The sequence below is a fragment of the Mytilus galloprovincialis genome, chromosome 3, assembly GCF_965363235.1.
Source record: "Mytilus galloprovincialis chromosome 3, xbMytGall1.hap1.1, whole genome shotgun sequence".
In the NCBI taxonomy this organism is placed as follows: Eukaryota; Metazoa; Mollusca; class Bivalvia; order Mytilida; family Mytilidae; genus Mytilus; species Mytilus galloprovincialis.
Genome location: NC_134840.1, coordinates 106,364,302 through 106,387,015, shown reverse-complemented (window position 1 = coordinate 106,387,015; position 22,714 = coordinate 106,364,302). Strand labels below are relative to the sequence as shown.

Below are 22,714 nucleotides of genomic sequence, written 5' to 3'. Positions count from 1 at the left end.
TGCATAATATATATCACAATATTTTGATCTTAAACAACTTCTTATTGAAAGCATTCTAAATTGGAATATGTCAAACCCAGTTATCTATATATAGCTTGCTATAAATAAACAATACCAGGTAAGTGTACCAGTTATTGGACATTTTACTTCCCTGTAGACATTCCTTTTCCAGAGTACCAGCAATCAAAATATTTAGGGGTAAGAATGTGTTTTTGAGTTTATTGGTATAAAATGATGAGACAGCAATCCAACAAAACAAAAAAAAAGAAGACATCTAAAATACAACATAATGATCTTCAACCTTTGATCATTTTCAATTTTACTGTTCATGACTAAATGATGGCACTTTTATAACTACTAGAACACAACCGCGAAATCGCGGGCATATACAGCTTGTGAACTATTGTAGGATGATTGTTTTGTCAAAGATATTATGTATGGAGAATTTCATAAAAGGTATGAAAAGCTCTCTCCCTTTTTCCAAAGTCCGAAATTTGTTTCCTTTCTGTTTAATTCAATTATCTCGTGTTTCTGGCCTCAGACCACGATTATTCTTCCCCTTTGCTACAATGCTTCTTAAAGTAAAAGTCAAATCAAATTAAAAATTTGCACCATTTCAAACATGAAATAAATGTAACTGCTTATATATAGACCATTATTAGTGTAATAAAATATGCTTCTAGGACAATCCATCAGTGCTTTTTCTTTTGAGAGCCTTATTAACATGCCAATGGTAGGATATGAATCTTGTATAAATGACCAAGACCGACTAAGGCTAATTTGAGGGGTGGTCGGAGGGGTACTGATCCCAAAATCCATAGCTTAAAACCATGAAATTCCGAGATAGATGCAGAATTTAAAGAAACTTCATATCCCGAAATCGAAAAATATATTCCGGGATCACGTAAGGATCAATCCCAAAACAGGAGCTTAAAAACACCCGATCCCGACGCTCCCTAAAAAGTCCTGCTTTCCTTTAATCTCTACATTACTTTCATTTTTGCCAAATCACTATTTTCCCTTTCAACAATAAATTTGTATGCCTCATTTATGGGCATTATGTTTTCTAGTCTGTGCATCCGTGCGTTCGTTCGTCGTCCATCCATCCGTCTGTCTCGCTTCAGGTTAAAGTTTTTGGTCGAGGTAGTTTTAGATGAAGTTGATCATGTTTTACTTATTTATGCAAGTGGTATGACCCCTTAAATAGTAAACATTTCAAAGAAAACAGTAGACAGAATCAGGGACTTTCTATACTAACATAGAAAGTCTCTGACAGAATACAGAGAGTCTCTATATATTAAAGTAGTATAATCGTAGTTTACATGTAGATAAACGCGAAAAATAGTTGTCCTCTCTAAGGATGTATAATAGTTGTGATTCTAGCGATCTAAACACCATGATATGGAGAACGCTCTGAATGGCTTATTTATTTTTCATTTTTGTTATCTATCATACGATTGGTTGTACTTGTGTCACATGTTTTACTTATTTTAATATATATGCAACTGGTATGACCCCTTAAATAGTAAACATTTCAAAGAAAACAGTAGACAGAATACAGAGAGTCTCTTAGACTATAAATTAAAGTAGTATAATCGTAGTTAACATGTAGATAAACGCGAAAAATAATTGTCCTCTATATGGGGGTATAATAGTTGTGGGCCTTGCGATCTAAACACCATGATATGGAGAGCGCTCTGATTGGCTTATTTCTGCCCTACTTATAAAGATTATCCCGAGAGACTAATTTTTCTTGTTTAATCTGAATGTTTTTGAAGATTTAATGACCTGATACATAATTAATGTTCAGGTTTAATACCACCATTGATTTCCCCCTCTAAGTCTTTGTTAAATTTGCACTTTTCAAAAGATTGTGAATAATTTATCTTTACTTAAAAAAAAAGAAATACTTGGCATAGGTAAAGTTTTATCCTGTCCAGTTCTATACCAAAAAAAATCACATAATGTTTCGTTGCATATAAGAAAATAACCATCACTGGAAGTTAACCAATTAAAGTTTTGCTTCTAATCTTACCTGTGTACATTAAGCTTTAGTAACCATGTAACCTCAAGTTTCCAAAATATTCTATAGAAACACCAAGTAAAATAATAATGGTGCTTTCAAACACCCAAGATATATGTGGATGACCGACCCTGAATCTTTCTACTACAATCAAATGTAAGATTAGTTTCCAACAACTGTCAAATTGGAGGGGATATTTTTTCAACTCCTTCCAGTTAAATCCTTACTTATAACAGTATTACAAGTAAAATGACTTGTTTGATGTCCATACTTGTACATATTATTATTTTTTAAACAATCATTTTTTTGTGTACTCTTAATTTCAGAAATAGAGAGAATATGGCCTCATCAGGTGGAGACAATTGCTCTCTATGCTATGATGATGATGGAACATCTACAGAAGCTGTCACATGGTGCACAGAATGTGAGGTGCTCCTATGTACAGGCTGTGAAAAACATCACACAAAATCAAAAGCATCTAAAGACCATAAAACTATGTCGACTAAAGACTACCATAACTTACCAAAATTCATGCTAGAAAAAAGTAGCCAGTGCCGAGACCACAATAAAAAGTTTGAACTCTATTGTTCGTTCCATGCCTGTCCCTGCTGTGTACAGTGCATCACTGATAAACACAAAAAATGTCAAGACCTGAAACCCCTGTCAGATATTGTGAAGCAAGTAAAATCATCTGCCTCAGTTCAACTTTTTGAAAAAGATTTGAAGAATGTAAAGGAAAACTTAGAGGAGATTATAAAATATTTGAATAGCCGGATGAACACAAATAATAGTCAGAAAACAAAGGCTGCAGAACAAATTCGATCTATGAGGAAGTCGATAGATGATTTCTTAAACAAATTAGAACAAAAAATTCTTGATGACCTAGAATCAAAGCATACACAGCTGAAATCTAAGATGAACACTTTACTACAGCAATTGAAAACACAAGCCAATCAGATAAGCCAATTGCAAAGTGAGTTTTCAAAAATGACTCAATATGCTACTGAGCTACAGATGTATGTTGGTCTGAGAGAAATTGAGAAAACTACGTCAGAAGCAGCTAAATACATAGATGAATTAATAAGTGGAGACAATTTGGAGGAAAAGAACTTAGAGGTAACCATTTCATCTACCCTGCAATCAATTTTACAAGAGGTCAAATCGTTTGGCAATATTAATATTAATACCAGCCAATCAACACTACAAATTAAGCCAGGAAGAAAAGATCAAGCACAGAACTTAGTTCCATCTATTCCTAAAATTGAAGAAATTAAACCAACCATGTTGAGAACTCTGACAATTCCAGAAGATATAAAATCTAACATTATACCTGTCTGTAGGATATTACCTGATGGTAAATATTTAATTCTAAATTGCAATTCTTTAATTGGAAGTTATGCCCTGCTGCTATTTGGTAATTATGGCATCTTTGAAAGACAAGTAATTACATTCAAAGAATATCCTTTTAATGTTTGCTATGTCACAAATAACACAGTTGCTGTTGCATTAGGAGTAAAAAACAAGACAGTGCTGGTGGATTTAAAAAAGAATCAAGTTATTCAAACAATTGAACTTTCTCACAACTGTACTAAAGTAGCAAGTGATGGTAAAATATTGGTCATCAACAGTAGGGATAAAAGTACGATTGTTACTCTGAATGATATGTCTCAAACAATCTTAGAAGGAGTAAGAGCAAGGCATATATCATTATTTGGAGGGAATATCTATGCTACCATTTTCTTTGGAAACACTGTCTGCTGCTACAAATGTACAGGAGAACTTCTGTGGACATTTCAGCATCAAGACATTGACGGTCCAGAAGGAATTGCATTAGACAAGAATGGCTTTGTTTATATAGCTTCTTGTAAAAACAACGGAATAGTGGTAGTATCACCAGATGGTAAAACCTGTAGGACAATACTATCAGATGTGGATGGAATCAATTATCCTGTCTATATAGACATACACAGAGAAACAGGAATGATGATAGTGTCAAGTAAAATAAGGGAAACAGGTGTTGTACTTGAATTTAGTAGGAATCATACAGCTTTTATTTATAAAATCTGAAATGTGAATTTGTAGAGACTTGTATGCAGATGAATCAACTATGCTTCAGAAAAGTGTGATACAGATATACAATTTAAAGTACAAAATGACTTCTAGTGTTGACAAATAGTGTTATTAAAATATCATGTTCATATATTCTGATAAAACTAAGTGTATGGTCATAGGATAAAGACAAAAGAAGAACCAGTTTCTAAAAATTGAAAATAGTGTTCTTAAAAAATCATTGAGTGAATTTTTTTTTTAAAAGTATTAAAATTAACCCTCATCTTTCATCTCAGGGCATATTAATAACTTATTTTAACCTATTCAACATACACTGTATTTACTTTTTAACATTAATTAAATAGTTAAGATGTAATAGATGAACATATAGGTTTACTAAACTAAGGAATTTTTAAATATTGGTTCCAAAAAGTTATCTGTTGAATTCTCCAACTGATTGATTAGTGTTTCGAGTGATTTTGCTAAAAAAATAACCTAGTGAGAATTATTAGATTGCATAAAAGGGCTAAAAGACTTATTACAGATGGTAATCCATATTCAGCATCAGCATCACTGTTTAAATAGCTTGGATGGATGAAACAAAAACAACAACCACCACAAAATAGTGAAACAAATAAGAGAACTGCAGGCCCTTCAGGAGATTCAACCGTAAATGCACCAGTAAAAGACAACAAACCATCGTGTCAGGATTGTAAGAACAATAAGTGCAAAGCATTCAAAGAAGAGGAAGTTCAACAAGTGTTATCATCAGTCAGTGGTAATGGTACATTATATTATAAACTTAAGTTTACCGATAAATCAAGGAACACAGAATGGTATTTTCCATGCAAGGTCCCAGCAAAACTAATACGAGAATTTCATGCACAACGTACAATGAGTGGTAAGAAAAGAAAATGGCCATTACAGCAGAAAAAACACAAATTTTTCACAAAACCAGATCCAGCTGTTAATAGTGTACAATATATTTCAACTAAAGTCACAGCCGACATAAGCACTCAAACTGAAACCATCAATGGACAAGATCAAAGAATTGAACATCAACAGTTATTAATTAGCCATAAGAATTGTGAACAACCGACCATACTTTTTAATTAAATCTAGAAATACTACAAAATATGAATCAATGACTTCAGCACCAAATACTGCATGACAAGTTTAAATAGATCATAAGGAACGTTTCGAACAAGCTCTTTTACAACAAGACATTCATTATGCTATGGAGAAAAGATTAGGAAAGGAAAATCAACGTGACTGCAGTTTTCAAATAGCTTCCGATGGAAAAATACATGAAATTAGATACAACATAGATGGTACAACAGAATATTTATCGGGATACAGGAATCCAGTCATTGCACCAGAGTGGGATAAGTTTGATAGTCTGTTAAATGCGTCAATTAATAACTTTATCAATGTATTAGAAACACAGTACAAAATTGAAATAAGTATGAGGAGAAGATAAATGTGTGAATAGTACATGTACATTTGTCAAATATGATAGTGTTTTATATAATGTAATAATGAATTGTAGCTACTATTTTTATTAAGCCACAAAGATGGGCAAAGAATTGATTTTTTAATAAAACCACATAGATTGGTACATTTTGTAATAAGAAAATTATAGAGTTAAACGACATAGATTGGTATAAATCAGGGGCGGATCCAGAACTTTTCCTAAGGGGGGGGGGGGCACTGACTTATCTAAGGAGGGGCCCACTCCAGTCATGCTTCAATGATTCCCTATATAATCAACAAATTTTTCCCACAAAAGGGGGGGGGCGGGCACCCCAGGCCCCCCTCCCCCCCCCCCTGGATCCACCTAGGTAAATGAGAATATAGATTGGTATAAATGAGAATATTATTGAGTATAGCCACATAGATTGGCAAATAATGAATGACATGTATATAGAATAAAGTTAATTATGTAAGAAGATATATACCGGTATTGTAAATATGCTTTTGGATGTTTTGTTTATACTTTTATCATAATACTAGCTAGTTTTGTTTTTTTTTGTATGTTACATTTTTGTTTTAAAAGTATATATTAATGTTAAAAACCATTTGGATGTGGACTGGTCATTCAACTTCACACCCTGCACTTGTATAGGGCTGACCACCTTATACAAGGAGCATACAGCCAAAAAAATTGTTTGTTTTTATGAAATTCTCAGTCTAGAATTCTTCTTTGCATATGTCTTGTCTTATTTTTCATTTTCAGTCTTGCTTTTCATATCTTATCTGGCAATTTTCTTAATCTGGCAATTTTCTTAGTCTAGCAATTTTGTCTAATATTGAATTTTTCATCTTATCTTGCAAAAAATTCTATCTTTATCTATGCATTTTCTTGTGTATATCAATTTATTCTCCATGATTATATTGTATATATTTTCTTTACAATTAATGCTTTTGTACATATATGTGTATTTTCTCATGTTTGAGGACAAACATATTGGAGAAGGGGGAATTTATTATAGGTGTTCTTTTAGGTAAAAGTTTTTAAAGTGAATTTTATTGAGAAAATTTATTATTTTAGAAAATATGAAATTATGAAATAGTTTATCAAAAACTTTAATTTAATTACTCAGATAAATTTTGTGAAACATGTCGCTTGTAAATAATTGCTCTGAGCAACACTTTGATATCTTGTCAATTGTCAATAATTAATCTGAGCAATATTATGTTTTAATTAGGATTATAAATGTAATTAAATTGTATCTCTGTAAATGAAATTATTCATATTTCACCTTAGGACATTGCAGGTTACAAGAGCGCAGTTATTCGTAATGCATTTTCCATAGGGTATCACTAGTGTTCCGTATATTTTTTTCTCGAAGACTACACAAACTAGGGAAAAGAGGTAGCAGTTCCTGTTACTAGAAATGCCAGTGTTGCATTACACTCAAAAAAAATATACAGGGTCATGCGGCTCAATTTGACTTAAAATGCAGTTGAAAAAGATCGTCTACTTTTTTCTCTTAAGGAAAAAGGCATATTTTTAATGGCTCCGACGTGCAGAAATTTAAGATATTTTCTATACCGTTGTAAAATGTGAATATGATTTTCGGCAATTTTTAAACCTAATTCAGTAATTGGATAAGCCGTATAGGATTCTATTCTGAGTACCATCTTGGGGTAAAAAACTTGCCGGTAAAATGTAAACAAATAATTGCGCTCTTGTAACCTGTAAACAATATTATTAATACCCAAATTATCTCAATTATCAATGTCTGTCATTTATGAGCAGTTTTCAGCAGTGGCCTTAAATATCAGAGTCGAACAGTTATTGGTCAGTGTAGTCTCGTCGGTGTTATCCAGATAGGATTGCTTCCAAAGCCAACCAGGCTCAGCTACTCAGGAGAAACGCCAACTCAAAAGACAGCTCAACACAACTCTTCAAGCCAGACAACTTTAACTTGGAATATTTCGAACATTTTGGACTTCTAAACTTATACTGTGAATGAATTAGTGAAATTAGTGACTTTATTAATTGGAACATTTGGACTTTATTTATTTGTAAATTGTTTTGGCATCATTATTATTATTTCAACCAGTTACCATATAAAATTTTTACAACTTGCTGCTTGCTTTATAGTTTTGCCTGCCATTGCTTAAGTCTTGCGAAAGACTGACCCCCTGTACCTTGGGCTGTGCATGTTCGATAGTCCCCCTTAAACTCTACGTGCATTGCTGAAAAATAACTAATATTGTACAGGAAAACACAAAAGCCAAATAAGAGTTACAAAATAATGGGTTCATATATACAGGGTCTTCTTTATGAAATAATTTTTCTTTATCCCTTATGCAATCAGCCACAAGCACTACTTCATTCAAAAATAAAAGAAGAATGTGTCTGATAACACCAATGCCTCCACTCAAGCTTGATTGTGGTCTTCGAACACAGTTATCGTTCTTTGATTTTCGTTATCCACAAATATAGTCCCTAGTGTGGACAGTGTGTTACTTGCCAAATCTTTTGAATACCTCTTCCAAATTTATTTCTCCATGTTTTATGCCTCAAATAGCAAGAAGGGGGAGATATTACACTGTAAAAAAATTTATGTCATGAATTTTAAAGAAAAATGGTGATTTGGTCCAGCTGAAAAATGTTAAAAATTAGCATTTAGGAAGTTGTCAAAAGATTTCAAGACCCCCTCAACATAAAATTGCTCATATTTTGAGTTAAAGCTGATGAAGTTTTCTATAATTTTTGACATAATTTGTCCCAAAAGGAGTACAAGACACTGTTGGGATTTTTATATTTTAAAGAAATGCACTAAAAAATAACTGTTCTCGGGCCTAAGAGAGGAAATCAGTAAATATAGAATCTGTACTTGGGAATCTTCTCTGAATGATTTATACCTTTATACCTTTATTTTTGGGTCATAAAATAAGCCATCAGCTTCTACTGACCCCTCATCGTAATGCAGTTTCTAGTCTCATAATAATATATTATTTGACTTATTAAAAATAAAAGTTATTTAGGTGTGCGCAGCTAAACACTTAACGAATATATGAATTTATACATTTATACAGGTTCATAATTTTGCCATTTAATGCAGACTTTTAGTTTAAAATATTAAAAGTCTTTGCCGTCACAGTTAAATCTGACAGGTTATTCCACTGATCCAGTATAATTGAAAAAATGTCGTCTTACACTGTTTTTTTTTTTTAAGTTTTAAGGAGTGACCTTTAGTATTATTAGATGGTGCTAAAGTAAATAGGCATATCCAGTTAATATCATCTATACAATGCAACACTTTGTAGACTTGTATAATATCATTTCTATCCCTACGACATGACAAGGTTGAAAAACCCAATAAATGAAGTCGGTCTTCATAACTAAGATGATATATATTTTTTACCAGTTTAGTGGCCCTTCTTTGTATAGATTCCAGTTTGCAGATGTCTTTTTAAAGGTATGGTGACCAGACACCTGTCGCATATGGTTCGAGAACACAGTTATTTCGTAGTGCATTTCTTTTAAACAATAAATTCAAATCAAATAAAACACGCAAGTTATACACTGTTTCCACTAGGGACTATATTCGTAGACAACGAAAACCAAAGGAAGATAACTGTGTCCTTGGACCATATTCTAACAGCGGACGCACTATTGATTTATAAATGATTCACTGCAGATAATGCAATAAAATTTCCAGATTCATCCAACATGGTACAACATGTGGTATAACGACATTGTCAGGATTAATATGTAATACTTTACATTTAGCAGCATTTAATTTTAATTTCCAAATTTCCAACCATTCACATAAACTATCCAAATTTTCCTGTAGCTTACAGCGCTCATAATCTAACAAGACTTTAGAATAAACTTTAGAATTGTCAGGAAAACTTTCACCATTTTGGCATTAAATGGTCAAAAATAGCATTCCAAACCTTTTTCAATTTTAAGGCATAAGTTGCATTCTGACTTGCTCTCTGACAGGTTTTCATATGTCAATATTTGTGTTTGTAGGCTTTAATCATGATGCATTACTGTAAATTCTGAAATCACTGCAAAGTTTTTATTAGTGCGAAAAATGGATCAGGCTTATAATCGCAAAAATTTAAACTCACATTTTGCATTTTTTTACATGCTTTAAACAGGATTTTCACAATATCGCAAAATTAAAATTGCATAAAAACTCATCATAGATACATGTGTACCAGGATTAAATTTTGTATCTATGCCAGACACGATTTTGATCTATAAAAGACTCATCAGTGATGCTCGAATTCAAAAAAGTTAAAAAGGCAAAATAAAGTACGAGGTTGAAAAGCATTGAGGACCAAATACAGCTAAGGTAATCTATTCCTGAGGTAGAAAAGCCTTAGTATTTCAAAAATTCAAGAGTTTTGTAAACAGTTAATTTATAAATATGACCATATTAATGATAATTCATGTTAAAACTGAAGTGCTGACTACTGGGCGTTTAGTCTAAAATGACAAATTAAAATAATAAATGCATGCAATTTTTTTTGAATTTACAGTATTCCTTTATGAACTCTGAATCTACAGAAGGTAGATTATCTCAGACAAAATGTGTTATATGAATGGTCCTCGTCTAATGCCCTATTTGGAGCAATTTAAATGTGAGGAGCTTGGGACATAAAAGTTGAAGATCATAATAAAGATTTCACTAAATTTGAATAATCAAAGAGCTGAATAGCTCTGAGGGGAAAGACAGCCCTTGTTTCTATTTCATTTTTTTGGGGTGGGGGTTGGGGTTATCTTTATCTAGTCTTCATATCAAGAATGAAAAAAAGAACAGCTAGAACATATGGAAGGTTGACACTATTGGAATCAATTGTTGTTTAATGTAATTTCGTTTCTTTAGTTTAGGATTCAATTTAGACCAATGGAAGAGATCTGCATCTTCTAAATCTAAACATTCAATTAAAGTTGATAGTTAATTATCTAAAATTTAACTAGTTGAATTCTGTCATTTAACAACAACTACAATTATTTTTGAAATCTTAATAGTGTACGACTGAACTGTAGGCTAGGGCCATTTTCCATTTTTTGTGACAGTACTCTTAAAATTTTAAATTTTTTTCTTAAGAAAGTTAGGACTGAAAAATCTATTCAGTTTTAAATTTCCATTGATAAAGTTCCCAGTTATATCTCTCATCACAGGGATACAGGTACTAATAAAGATAACAATATGATTGATGTAAACTGTGTGAATCTTGTTTCCAAATCCTACATTTTGAAATATTTGTAAAATTTCATGAATAAATAGGTTTAAACTACAAAATGCAACAATTTTAATTTTTTTGTAACTATTACAATGATTATGTTGGTGCACAAAATTTAGTTTTAATGAAAAACTACTTATCATATACTAAATGTCACATTTTAAGTGTTTATTTTAGTGGATAATTAGCTCATAAATTGAGGTGCTCCTGAATTGGAGGAAGATTCTCAAAACAGAGTTTTACAGAAAAAAATGGAAAAGATCGTTTCTCTCCCCGATCTCATGTACTAGCCCCTCGGACTTCCTGTTTACTTTGAAAGTTGTTGACCTACAAATTAAAGTATTGCATGTTGATGTTTAAATCATCTACAGCAAACATCATTATGTTTAAATTCAACAAATACTATTTTTTAATAAGTGTATAATCTTTGAGAATGATTTAAATAACCAGTGAAGGATATCCCTGCTTATGCGTAGTGTGGCATTCTAACAATGACGTCACTATAAAATATAATGTAGGTTGGATATATTTAGAATATCTCGTCATACTGATTTTTCCGGATTGTAAAAGAAACGTAAATAGTGTAAAGGAGAGCTCAATATACGATGATTTCGAGAGAAACAGAAGGGAAATGTGTAAAAAAGTGTTTAAAGTCAATTTATTCATTTGTGTCTCCCCATCTCATCATTCTTAGTAAGATTTATTGGGGGGTTTTCCACACTATAAAAACAAAATGAATGATGTGAGGGAATGTCACTCTGGTCAACCCCCATTGGGGATTGACGGCTTGAAGCTGTCTTCCCCAAAAAGCACTTTACAATGTCTTTTGTACCTGTTTCATTTCAGGTAATATCTTTTTTATTCTTCTGTACGGGACAGCAAATGTTTCAAATATATGCCTATCGAGACTAAAATTACATAAAAAATTTCACTAAAAAAAGAAAAATCTTTGTATACTGTCTGGAAAAAAAATTGTATGCAAGAACCTTTTTGTATTTAGATTTCTTGTATCAGGTAACCTGAGTATAGAAATGAAAATAAAGAAACAAACTTTTATTTCCTATAGTTTCAGTTTCAGTACGCATTTTCAAAAATATATATGTGCTGCAGCCTGAATTGACCCTAAATTATTTTCAGTCTTACTTGCAATTGGCCAAGACCATTTTATACTCATTTGAGAAGTATTCTATTGCTTTTAATACATGATATATTAAATAGTAACTCATTAAAAAAGTAATGTATTGCAATATTTTACTATTTAAAAACCCAAATGTTGTTAGTTAAAATTTATTACTTTTAATGTAAAAATTTAACATGCAAAGTTGAATATAGAATTTAACATATTGTCTATAATATATATCCTATTGTCATAAATCTTTGTCAGCGGTCTCAAAATTTATTCATACCAAGTTTTACTGAGTTAAGTTTTTCTACTGTTTTTTTTATTTATTTTGTGTAATGTATTGACAATTCAAATATTAAGTTTGACAGAAAGCACACAATCAAACAATTTTCCAATTTTGCCAACATTCCAACATTGGCCTAATTTTAAGCTAGTTGGACAGTTCTGTTAAAATTTTCGACCATTTAAATTGGTATTTTATTTTACTCTTCATTAATTTTTGTCAGAATGGTAAATTTTTCTTACAAACTCAATTTTTCTGGGTTAAATTGTAATGGAAAACTGTAAATTATACTATTCTAAGCTAGGAAGGAATATTTCATTTTAAAGCAGACTCTAAGGAGACAGATTTCTATCTTTTGAATAGTAACTTATTGTTGTTTATTCTTTTGTAAAATAGAGATCAGTTCTAAAAGATTATTTTAAAATATCGTTTGAGTTTATTATCTTATTATTGCTGGCAAAGCTTTATTTCAAGTTTATCTTTTTTAGTTAGTTTGATTTTTTTTTTTTTTTTTCACATGTTGCAGAACAGCTCATCACAATAGTGTGCATTTATCATTATACCAAATGAAGAATTTAGGGTAAACTTATTGTTTCTTAAATCATTTCAATGATTTTATTTTAATATCCACAAACATTATTCTCTGAAAATCTGGTTTTAACTGAATACATACCATGCCTTCCACAACAAAGGATGCTTGTAAGACAATAAATCAATTTTGAATATATATCAACTTCAAGAAATTTAAATTTGTTAAACTTATCCCTTTCTCGAGAAATCTTTATTTGATTTTTTGCAATAATTTTTCACCAACCTCAAGAAATCCTGTTTGATTATCAGTGACATGGTTCAATGGTATATAAACGCTATCTGTCTTCTGGTCGACTATCATACCATGACGATGACTGAATGTTCCTCGACCTACATCTTGTCCACTTATCCTTACATTAAAACCTGTATGGAAACAAAAATAAATTAAGTTACCATGTTGATGACTAATAATCTCTTGCCCTACATTAGATATTTTTAAAAATTAAATGAAACCTCAGTTACCATGACAATGACTAAATATTTTTAGCCCTCCGTTCTGTCCACTAAATCCCGAGATTGTATTAAAAAAGTTGGTTTCCTCAGAGTATTTTTGTGATTTTACTTTTCTAAGTGCACTCAATATTCTTTAACATTTAAAAACAAAATCGCATTTTGCTACATCAGTGACTACTTCTCCAAGGAATCATGAATTCAGGGAAAATGCACATTTTGAAAGAAACTAGATGTGTCCGAACAACACAAATAATCCAGCAAAAATTTTACAAGTTTTTTCGAAATGGCATAGTAGTTTCAGAGAAGGAGATTTTTGTAGAATTTAACGGATGACTAGGAACACCAAGAGATGAGAAGAGCTCACTTAATTGGCCCTGTTGGCCAGATGCGCTAAAAACCAATTGCTGGTCATTCAGTTTTAAGTCAACTCCATACCTTGATACAACAAAGAACCAATAGCTAAAGCTTCAGCTGTAGCCCAGTCTAAGTCTCCCCCATCTTGTATTTTCTGTAATCGTCTGTCTAGGTGGGTCTTCTGTATAGTTGGATGAACATTCTACAAAACATAGTTTAAATTGCTGTGAAAAGTATTCAAATCAAATTTAAAATTTCTAGTTTCAGAAGTTAGGTATTTTAGGAATCAGAATTTTAAACATTGTCATGATTGTTCAATTGTACTTATTATAATTTTAATCCTTGATGAGTTTATTGTAGTAAAATAATTAAATTTGCAACATCTTTTAGGGAATATAAGCAAAATAATAATTAAAAAAATCAAGGAATATCAATCATAACAAAACAAAATGCATAAGTTAAATGAAGAGAGCATATAATTAATGAAATTTTTAATATTCTTTCATCGGTAATCTTCAATAATTGAAGGAGACAGATATAATATACTGCTTACAAATTTAAATAAAATTGAGAAAGTAAATGGGGAATGTGTATACATTAAGATTCCAGTATCCAGTAAATTGTTATCAAAGGTACCAGGATTTTCATTTAATACACCAGACGCACGTTTCGTCTACATAACAATCATCAGTGACGCTCAGATCAGTAACCTACCATATCTGAAGGGACAGAAACAGATTTTGCTCCAACAAATTTCAAAGTATCCAATGCGACACCAGTATCCCATGTTGTTACAACATCTCCAGCCTGCTGACATATTGACCAGTCTGATTGCAGATGGAATGCCTGAAAAAAAAGTTTTCGATTCATCTCTTTGTTGTTTTCAATATTTTTTGGATTGGACATATTTTTAAAACTAAATACCCTTGATATTATTATGATCAAGTTTGGTTATATTTGGTCATGACATTTCAGAGGAGAAGATTTTTAGAAGTTAACTACACAACAGACAACAGAGGACGGACAACAAATGACGAGAAAAGCTTACTTGGCCATGTGCTTAAAATCAGTGCAACAGTTTAACTCAAAAGTTTGATATGAGCCACCAAAAAAACTAACATAACAAAACACACAGAATAAGAGTGCTCAAATTTACTGAAAGCTAGTTATAACTAATAAATGAAAGAACATCTGTGAGCATACTCACAAACCCCACCCCAACACTGTTACTAGGCAAACAAAGTTCACCAGATTCCTAACTTATATGAAAATCCAATTTTTTTGTTATGCACATCTTCGTATCATGTCCTCCTTAAGGTCAAGTAACAGTAAATGAACGCCGTCTAGCGGATTCCGCGAAATATTGCGACGTTTAGTACGAATTACGTCCCTTTGACCAGATTTTGCAATGTTAAAATTGCACCTGGCGACTTTTCTTTGGGACAATGTCAACGGTAAATTTGACGGAAAGTATGTTACTTCTAGGAGAATGAACTTGTTTTTCTAATATTAAATATTGAAAATGAATATGAAAACAGTCCTGAAGACGATCTTCAAAATGAAAATCAGTACGTAGGGTGGTAGAGTTTGTATATCTGCCGACCAGTTAAAACAAGTGTGAAAACTGTTGCTCACTATTGTGATGAGAAAAAAACAGTGTGGTCTCGGAAGTATTCTATATGTAGTATGTCAAAACTGTCCTTTCAAAAACCCTATATTAATTCACTGGGAAAAGACATTGTCTAGCAGAAAATAAGCAGAAGGGGTGCAAGTTTAGGAGATTAATACTAAAGTTAAAACTTAGTAAAGTACGGTAAGATTCCCCCATATTTTGAAAATTATCACACCAGTCGGAACAAGTAAAAATATTTTTAAATTAGAGAGAAGGAAATGAACCACATAAACTAATACTGGTCATAAATTCGCCGCAGCTGTCAGTCAGTCATAGATGGCACTAAACTATAATACACTTAAATTAATTAACCTTGTTCACGGCTGGAACAATAGTTTAATATTCATACACAGTTTTTAGACTATAACAAATTAAAAACCAGATGCTCCGCAGGGCGTAGCTTTATACGACCGCAGAGGTTGAACCCTGAACGGTTGGGGCAAGTATGGACACAACATTCAAGCTGGATTCAGTTCTAAATTTGGATTGTGATTAAATAGTTGACACAGCATAGGTTTCTGACACAGAATGAATGTGTTCTAATGAACTTAAAATTTTTGTTTTCTCTTAGAGCAATTCACTATGCTGTTGAATATTAATCCTCTCATAAAAACGTTTGAAGAAATTTTCTTTTTTATTTATGAAATTTCAAATGAGAAAAATTGAACCCAATTTTTTTAATCACATCCCCCTTTCCCTTATTCCAAAACTAATCTCAATTAAAATTTCTAATGGAGTTTGCAACAATAACTACTCATTTAAATACATCATAAAATATTAAGATGTAAAAAAACTGCTTGTTATCACTGAATGGTAAAGATTATTTTAATTTATCAGTTGGTAGTAAAAAGTGAATATACATTGTATATTGTATATAACAAAGATTTAAGTTGATTCTGGACAAAGAAAGATAACTCCAATTTAAAAAAAAATCTTGCTATTGCACAATATTTTGCAATTAGATATTTCTTGCTTACTATTCTGGACAAAGAAAGATAACTCTAATTTAAAAAAAATTTGCTATTTCACAATATTGTGCAATTAGATATTTCTTGCCATTGCACAATACTGTGCAATTGAAAAGACTTGCTATTGCACAATACTTAATACAGTTAACTCTCGTTGTCTCGAACTCGGTTGACTCGAAATTTCGGATGAGTCGAAGTTTTCACGTGGTCCCGAACTTTATTCCATACAAAAGTATGTAATTCGACTCCTGATGAGTCGATATTGGATGAGTCGAAATTTCGGTTGAGTCGAACTAAATTTACGGTCCCAAGGTTAACAAAAGCATTCAAAATTCATTTTTTATCTCGAACTAATACACATATGTCAAAACATGACCTCCGGGATTTAAATGGATTGAAGAGTTAATCTGACAATACACGTGTAATTAAATTGCCGGTCACTGACCACTGTATTGATTTATGACATGCTATTTCCATGAGTGTTTACCTAAGATTATCTTTTATTGAATTTTTATAAATAATTAGTGATAAATTGTTAATGTTCATGAAAAAGTATTTAAATTGTTTACAAAACAATTAATTTGTGATTTACACTAATGAGCTTGGGTGTGTATAAAGTGAGGATTATGGCTTCCGTTGATGATCACCTAAAAACTACTCAAAAGGCGCCTTTAATTTTATTATATGTTCTTTTGAAAACAAAGAGTGAGATAAAACAAAAGGAATAGAAATCAAAATTTTCTTAAATCTCTTGTATCCGAGAATAAACAATTTTGTCAGCTATTAGTATTAGCGATCTGAATTTCGAAACTGTCGATTGGAAATTACTCTCTTGGAAAAGCTATAGGATTTTTTTTAATTGAAACAATTGAATAAGTAAAAATAACAGTCATTATAATAATAAAAGACTGTGACATACAAATACATCGATCTCATGCTAGAATATCGATCCCCTTGTCATATTCACCCGGATTTATTTTAGCTTTACCAAGCTAAGCAAGAGTTGTGTCCCTTAGATTGTCGAACTTCCGGTGTTCGTTTGAGTCGAACTACGTGTATCTCGAAATATTTCTCTGGTCCGGCTGACTTCGACATAACGAGAGTCGACTGTATAATAATTTTAGATCCTGATTTGGACCAACTTGAAAACTGGGCCCATAATAAAAAATCTAAGTACATTTTTGGATTCAGCATATCAAAGAACCCCAAGATTTCAATTTTTGTTAAAATCAGACTAAGTTTAATTTTGGACCCTTTGGACTTTAGTGTAGACCAATTTGAAAACAGGACCAAAAATGAAGAATCTACGTACACAGTTAGATTTGGTATATCAAAGAACCCCATTTATTCAATTTTTGATGAAATCAAACAAAGTTTAATTTTGGACCCCGATTTGGACCAACTTGAAAACTGGGCCAATAATCAAGAATCTAAGTACATTTTTAGATTCAGCATATCAAAGAACCTAACTGATTCATTTTTTGTCAAAATCAAACTAAGTTTAATTTTGGACCCTTTGGACCTTAATGTAGACCAATTTGAAAACGGGACCAAAAGTTAAGAATCTACATACACAGTCATGACAGTTAGATTCGGCATATCAAAGAACCCCAATTATTCAATTTTGATGAAATCAAACAAAGTTTAATTTTGGACCCTTTGGGCCCCTTATTCTGTTGGGACCAAAACTCCCAAAATCAATACCAACCTTCCTTTTATGGTCATAAACCTTGTGTTTAAATTTCATAGATTTCTATTTACTTAAACTAAAGTTATTGTGCGAAAACCAAGAATAATGCTTATTTGGGCCCTTTTTTGGCCCCTAATTCCTAAACTGTTGAAACCAAAACTCCCAAAATCAATCCCAACCTTTCTTTTGTGGTCATAAACCTTGTGTCAAAATTTCATAGATTTCTATTAACTTAAACTAAAGTTATAGTGCGAAAACCAAGAAAATGCTTATTTGGGCCCTTTTTGGCCCCTAATTCCTAAAATGTTGGGACCAAAACTCCCAAAATCAATACCAACCTTCCTTTTGTGGTCATAAACCTTGTGTTAAAATTTCATAGATTTCCATTCACTTTTACTAAAGTTAGAGTGCGAAAACTAAAAGTATTCGGACGACGACGACGACGCAGACAACGACGCAGACGACGACGCCAACGTGATAGCAATATACGACGAAAAATTTTTCAAATTTTGCGGTCGTATAATAAGCAAAAATGATGTTTCACGATCATTAATCCATCGCTACATTTTGTAATATAACGTTGTTTATTTTTTGTTTTTGTAATGGTGCTTTCTTTCACGTCCGCAATTTTGATGTTAAAAATAGAACACAAATCTTTAAATAGATACATGTATAAATAGTATATGATTTGAAGATTTATACAGGGCTTAGTATCCTAATAGTATTGATTCGTATGGTTGTCTCCTCAAAGGAAATTGTTATATATATATATGGGTAAAAATTAACCGAATAAAAAAAATGTACCCTAGCTGAAAGTAGCATCTCAAATATACAATAGAACTGTTCTCAATTCTATTTCACTCATAAAACTTGTAGGTTGAGAACGAGATAATATCGATCACCTCTATATCAAAGTACTACTATATATACCGACTGAAAAATATGCACAGTGTCACAGACTTTCAGTACCTAAAGTTAAATGTAAATCCCGTAAGTAGTCAGTACTTTAATAAGACACCAACCAGACAACAACACAAGGCCAAAAGAAAATTAAAAAGGAAAAGGCATCTTATGATATGCATTTGACGGGGGTGGGGTGGGGGCTGCAGGGGTCCTGATCCTGAAATCCCGGACTTAAAAACATGAAATCCCGTCGTCCCAAATTTATAGATATTTCAATCCCGCCATACCGAAATTCGAAAAAAGAATAGCCGGATCCATAAAGAATCAATCCTGAAATCCCGTGTTGAAAAACACCCGATCCCGGAGTCCCGTTTAAGGTCCCCCCTCATTTGTGTAGATGGACTAAATAACAAAAAACAATATTACCAGTCATGTCTCAGCCTGTGTGCGATTGTTTTTTTCTTGTTTTTTTTTTCGGGTTGGGGGGGGGGGGGGTTGTAGACATATTAAACATAAATATGTACATCTGTTTTTATGTCATATGTCTCAACCTCCGTTAATTTGGTTTCCTCGGAAATGTTTTTACACGATGTATTTCCTGGAAAATACACTGTACTACAAAGACTACAAATGTCTTGAGAGAAAGCAAAATTCAGAGAGAGAAGCACAATAATTTATTGTCACATATAATTAGATCTCAAAGGGAGTTGCAGAATAAGGAATACTGGCGAATGTCAAAATTGAATAAAAAAGTTTGCAAAATTATAAAGAATAACAACGGAAAATAAAATAATTATTTAATATAATAGTGTAGACCATGTACAGAATTTTACAAAATCGTTAATTGAAGATTTTACAGAATAAGCGTTATATCTAAAGATAAAGAACATTTAGGTCCACACTTCATATGGACCCTTAAAAATCGTTGGATTATCTCGGTGTTGCTGGTCAGTAATGAATAAAAAATCACTGGTCAATTAAAGGTTGTTGTAAGTGATGCAATATATTCAATATATTCTTATTTTCCTGTTCCCCTTATGTAACTCCCAGTTTTATTAAAGTTTACATTCATCAAAGCCTTCGTTTAATTTAGTTTCCTGTCATTACTACCCCCCCCCCTTTTCCCCTTTATTTGTCGCATGTTGTGTATCATGTACTGATTCTATATATACTTCGAGCATACATATGTACACTTATGAAACAATAACCATTTAGTAAACTTTTTAAAACGTTTATGTAGACTTGTATACAATAAATTTTATACAGAACAAGTAAGATATTAACAAAGATGTCAGTTTGTCTGCGTGTTTTACTTGTTAACTTGAAGATGTATAAAAAACCACACGACACTCTTTCAAGAATTTGTAGAATCATTGATCTAATGTTTGTTTATATATGCGATGTTAAGCAGCAGTATATGGACAGAACACGTTCTGTCGTGATATAGTACCAAAACACAAGCTTTTACATGTTCCGCTGCTAAAAAAAAACGTTTTTTTTCAAAAGTGGCCAAATCATATATCGGAATGGAGTTAAAGTGTAAACAGATGACTTACAAGATAGTCTAAGAGATTTATAAAATGGTTACCCAAAAATGACAAAGTTCAACTATTTCTCATTAGAGCAAATATTAATAAAGATCAAAACCCTGACCACATGCAGACAGCAAAGTACGTTCTAGGATTCAAACTAGATGTTTTGCGGAAAAACTATAAACTATAAAGGGGGACGGACGGACGGAAGGACGGGCGGTCAGACGGAATGACGGACGGACAGATGTACAGGGGTAGTTGAGGGGGCATAAAAAATATAGCTTCAATTACATCTTTTATTGCGTCAACTTGTATACAGTAACCCTGATGATTTCTATTTTTAAGATTTTACCATTTTTGGGTTCATGTACTTACAACGTATTTTTGTCGGAATTAGTAATTGTTTTAGATATGTATATTGATAATGAACATACTTGTATCACATTTTTACAACGTATAATTTCTTTTTAAAATGTTCCATAAAAGAGGGTCTGATTGGGGTTTACGGAATACAGAATAATGGGTAAAAATTGCAGAATAAAATGCAAAAAAGAAAAAAAAGAAAAAGTGTATTATGAGGTGCTAAAATATAATGAATAAAGAATATTGGTAATACTAAATAAAAATTTATGATAATTATCCAGACTCTTATGATAAAAAGAATCTATTAATACGAAACAAATAATCATCGTGCATAATCAACACGAAGAACGTTGGAAATTATTAGCATGATAACTTGACGTTATATAATAAAAATTACGACGTCACGAATTTTTATGTTGTTTTTTTTTTTTTGTCAAAATGTTGGGTTTGTGTCGCTTCTACAGGGAAAACGAAGTCGGTGACCATATTTTTTTTTAATATCATCTAATTCGTAAGACAAAGAGGAAAAAAATATTAATTTAAAAAAAAATTCTATGGAGCGGTTCTCGTGATTTATACTAGAAACCGAAAATTGTAGAAGAAAAATATAGATTTACCCTATATATTCAATGTAATTTAGTACCCTCTCGGACCATTTTAAAAATGGATTTTTCTTGAAAACGAAGTCGGTGACATATACTTTTTTTTACATTTTCTGATGTATATTTTCAATATCTAATTGAGTTCTAAGTTTTAAAAAAATCTATGAACTAGTTTATTTACTGATCCTTGACCTTAATTACAAAGTTTTATCAATTTTTTATTGTGTGGTTTCAGAGGAGTTGCAATGACAAAATTTTGCAGTTGTATATTTGGGCCAAAACTCCAGTTTCAAAAGGGCATAACTCCTAGATAAAAATCTGAATCATAATTTCCTATTTATATGCACATCTACATATAGCTATAGTATGTCCTTCTAATCTACAAAGTTTCAAGACATTCAGTATGGTTTCAGAGGAGTTGCAATGACAAGACTGACTAACATCATAAGCAGTTTGAGAAATCCATGACCTTGTGAAATGCCAACAAATGAGTCAACCGTGAGTATCAACAGGATACAGGCTTATGAGTTTAAAAATAGCAATATCAATTCATTTACCCAGTAAGTTTAAATTTTTCACAAATTAAATGTACATGTTTTAATTTTGTATGAAAGACTTAAAATATTTTATTCACTTTTATCTGTGTGTTTTAGTGTGCATCAGTATAACAAACCTTTGGCACACATTTATCTTTGTGTATAAGTGTAACAAACCTTTGGCACATGTTTTTCCACCATATCTAAATTATTAGATAATTCTTTGTTCCAATCAGCAACTTCTTTATCTAAAACTTCTTTATTGCATATACCATCAGTCTGGAGATAAGAAGAGGCAAAAGAATATAAATGTATACAGCCACATTCATTGGTCAAAAAATAGATCACCTATGAAGAATTGGAAAAAAAGTAGTTAAGGGATCATAAAGTATGTTATGTTACGGTTCTGAACAGTGGATCATTTCGCAAGAAGATTATATAAAATACTTTCTTGCTTAAAAATTCATACAATAACTTGTAAAATTCTGCATCTTTCAATCACAGATTGCTTCAGTTTTCCCACATTTTCAATTTAACTGTGGAATTCGTCCCATCATAAAATATAACTTGTCTTATGATAATATGTATCTGCAAGTGGCGTATCCCATGTGAGAGTTTGTGGTTATTTGATAGATATTTTATGTTCGTTTGAGTTTACGAATTAGAATTTAAATGTGGAATTTGTCTCATCATAAAATATAACTTGATTTGTCTCTGTAAAAAAAGTTCAGGTTCATCATGTGAAACCCTAAAACAGTTGTTGCATTAATAGTTCTAAACATGCAGACAGCATAGCACTCAACCTTGATAATAATTTGAAAGTATAGGTCTGCAGACTCTGTTTCATTTATTTTC

General features: G+C 31.8%; 1 protein-coding gene and 1 long non-coding RNA gene across 2 annotated transcripts in view; one reads left to right on the top strand and one right to left on the bottom strand.

The window, feature by feature from the left end:
• Positions 1-22,714, bottom strand: part of LOC143066868 (2-oxoadipate dehydrogenase complex component E1-like) — a 47,037-nt gene that overhangs the window by 11,794 nt on the left and 12,529 nt on the right. Inside the window, exons 7-10 of the mRNA XM_076239679.1 lie at positions 22,037-22,138; positions 14,308-14,439; positions 13,675-13,795; positions 13,010-13,149 (exon numbers count right to left, since the gene is read on the bottom strand). Of these exons, the coding sequence (XP_076095794.1) occupies positions 13,010-13,149; positions 13,675-13,795; positions 14,308-14,439; positions 22,037-22,138 (495 nt within the window). The remainder of the gene's footprint in view (positions 1-13,009; positions 13,150-13,674; positions 13,796-14,307; positions 14,440-22,036; positions 22,139-22,714) is intronic.
• On the top strand, positions 42-7,668 carry LOC143069706 (uncharacterized). The gene is made up of 2 exons (XR_012976466.1): positions 42-198; positions 2,350-7,668. It is a non-coding gene; the product is annotated as an uncharacterized LOC143069706 (long non-coding RNA).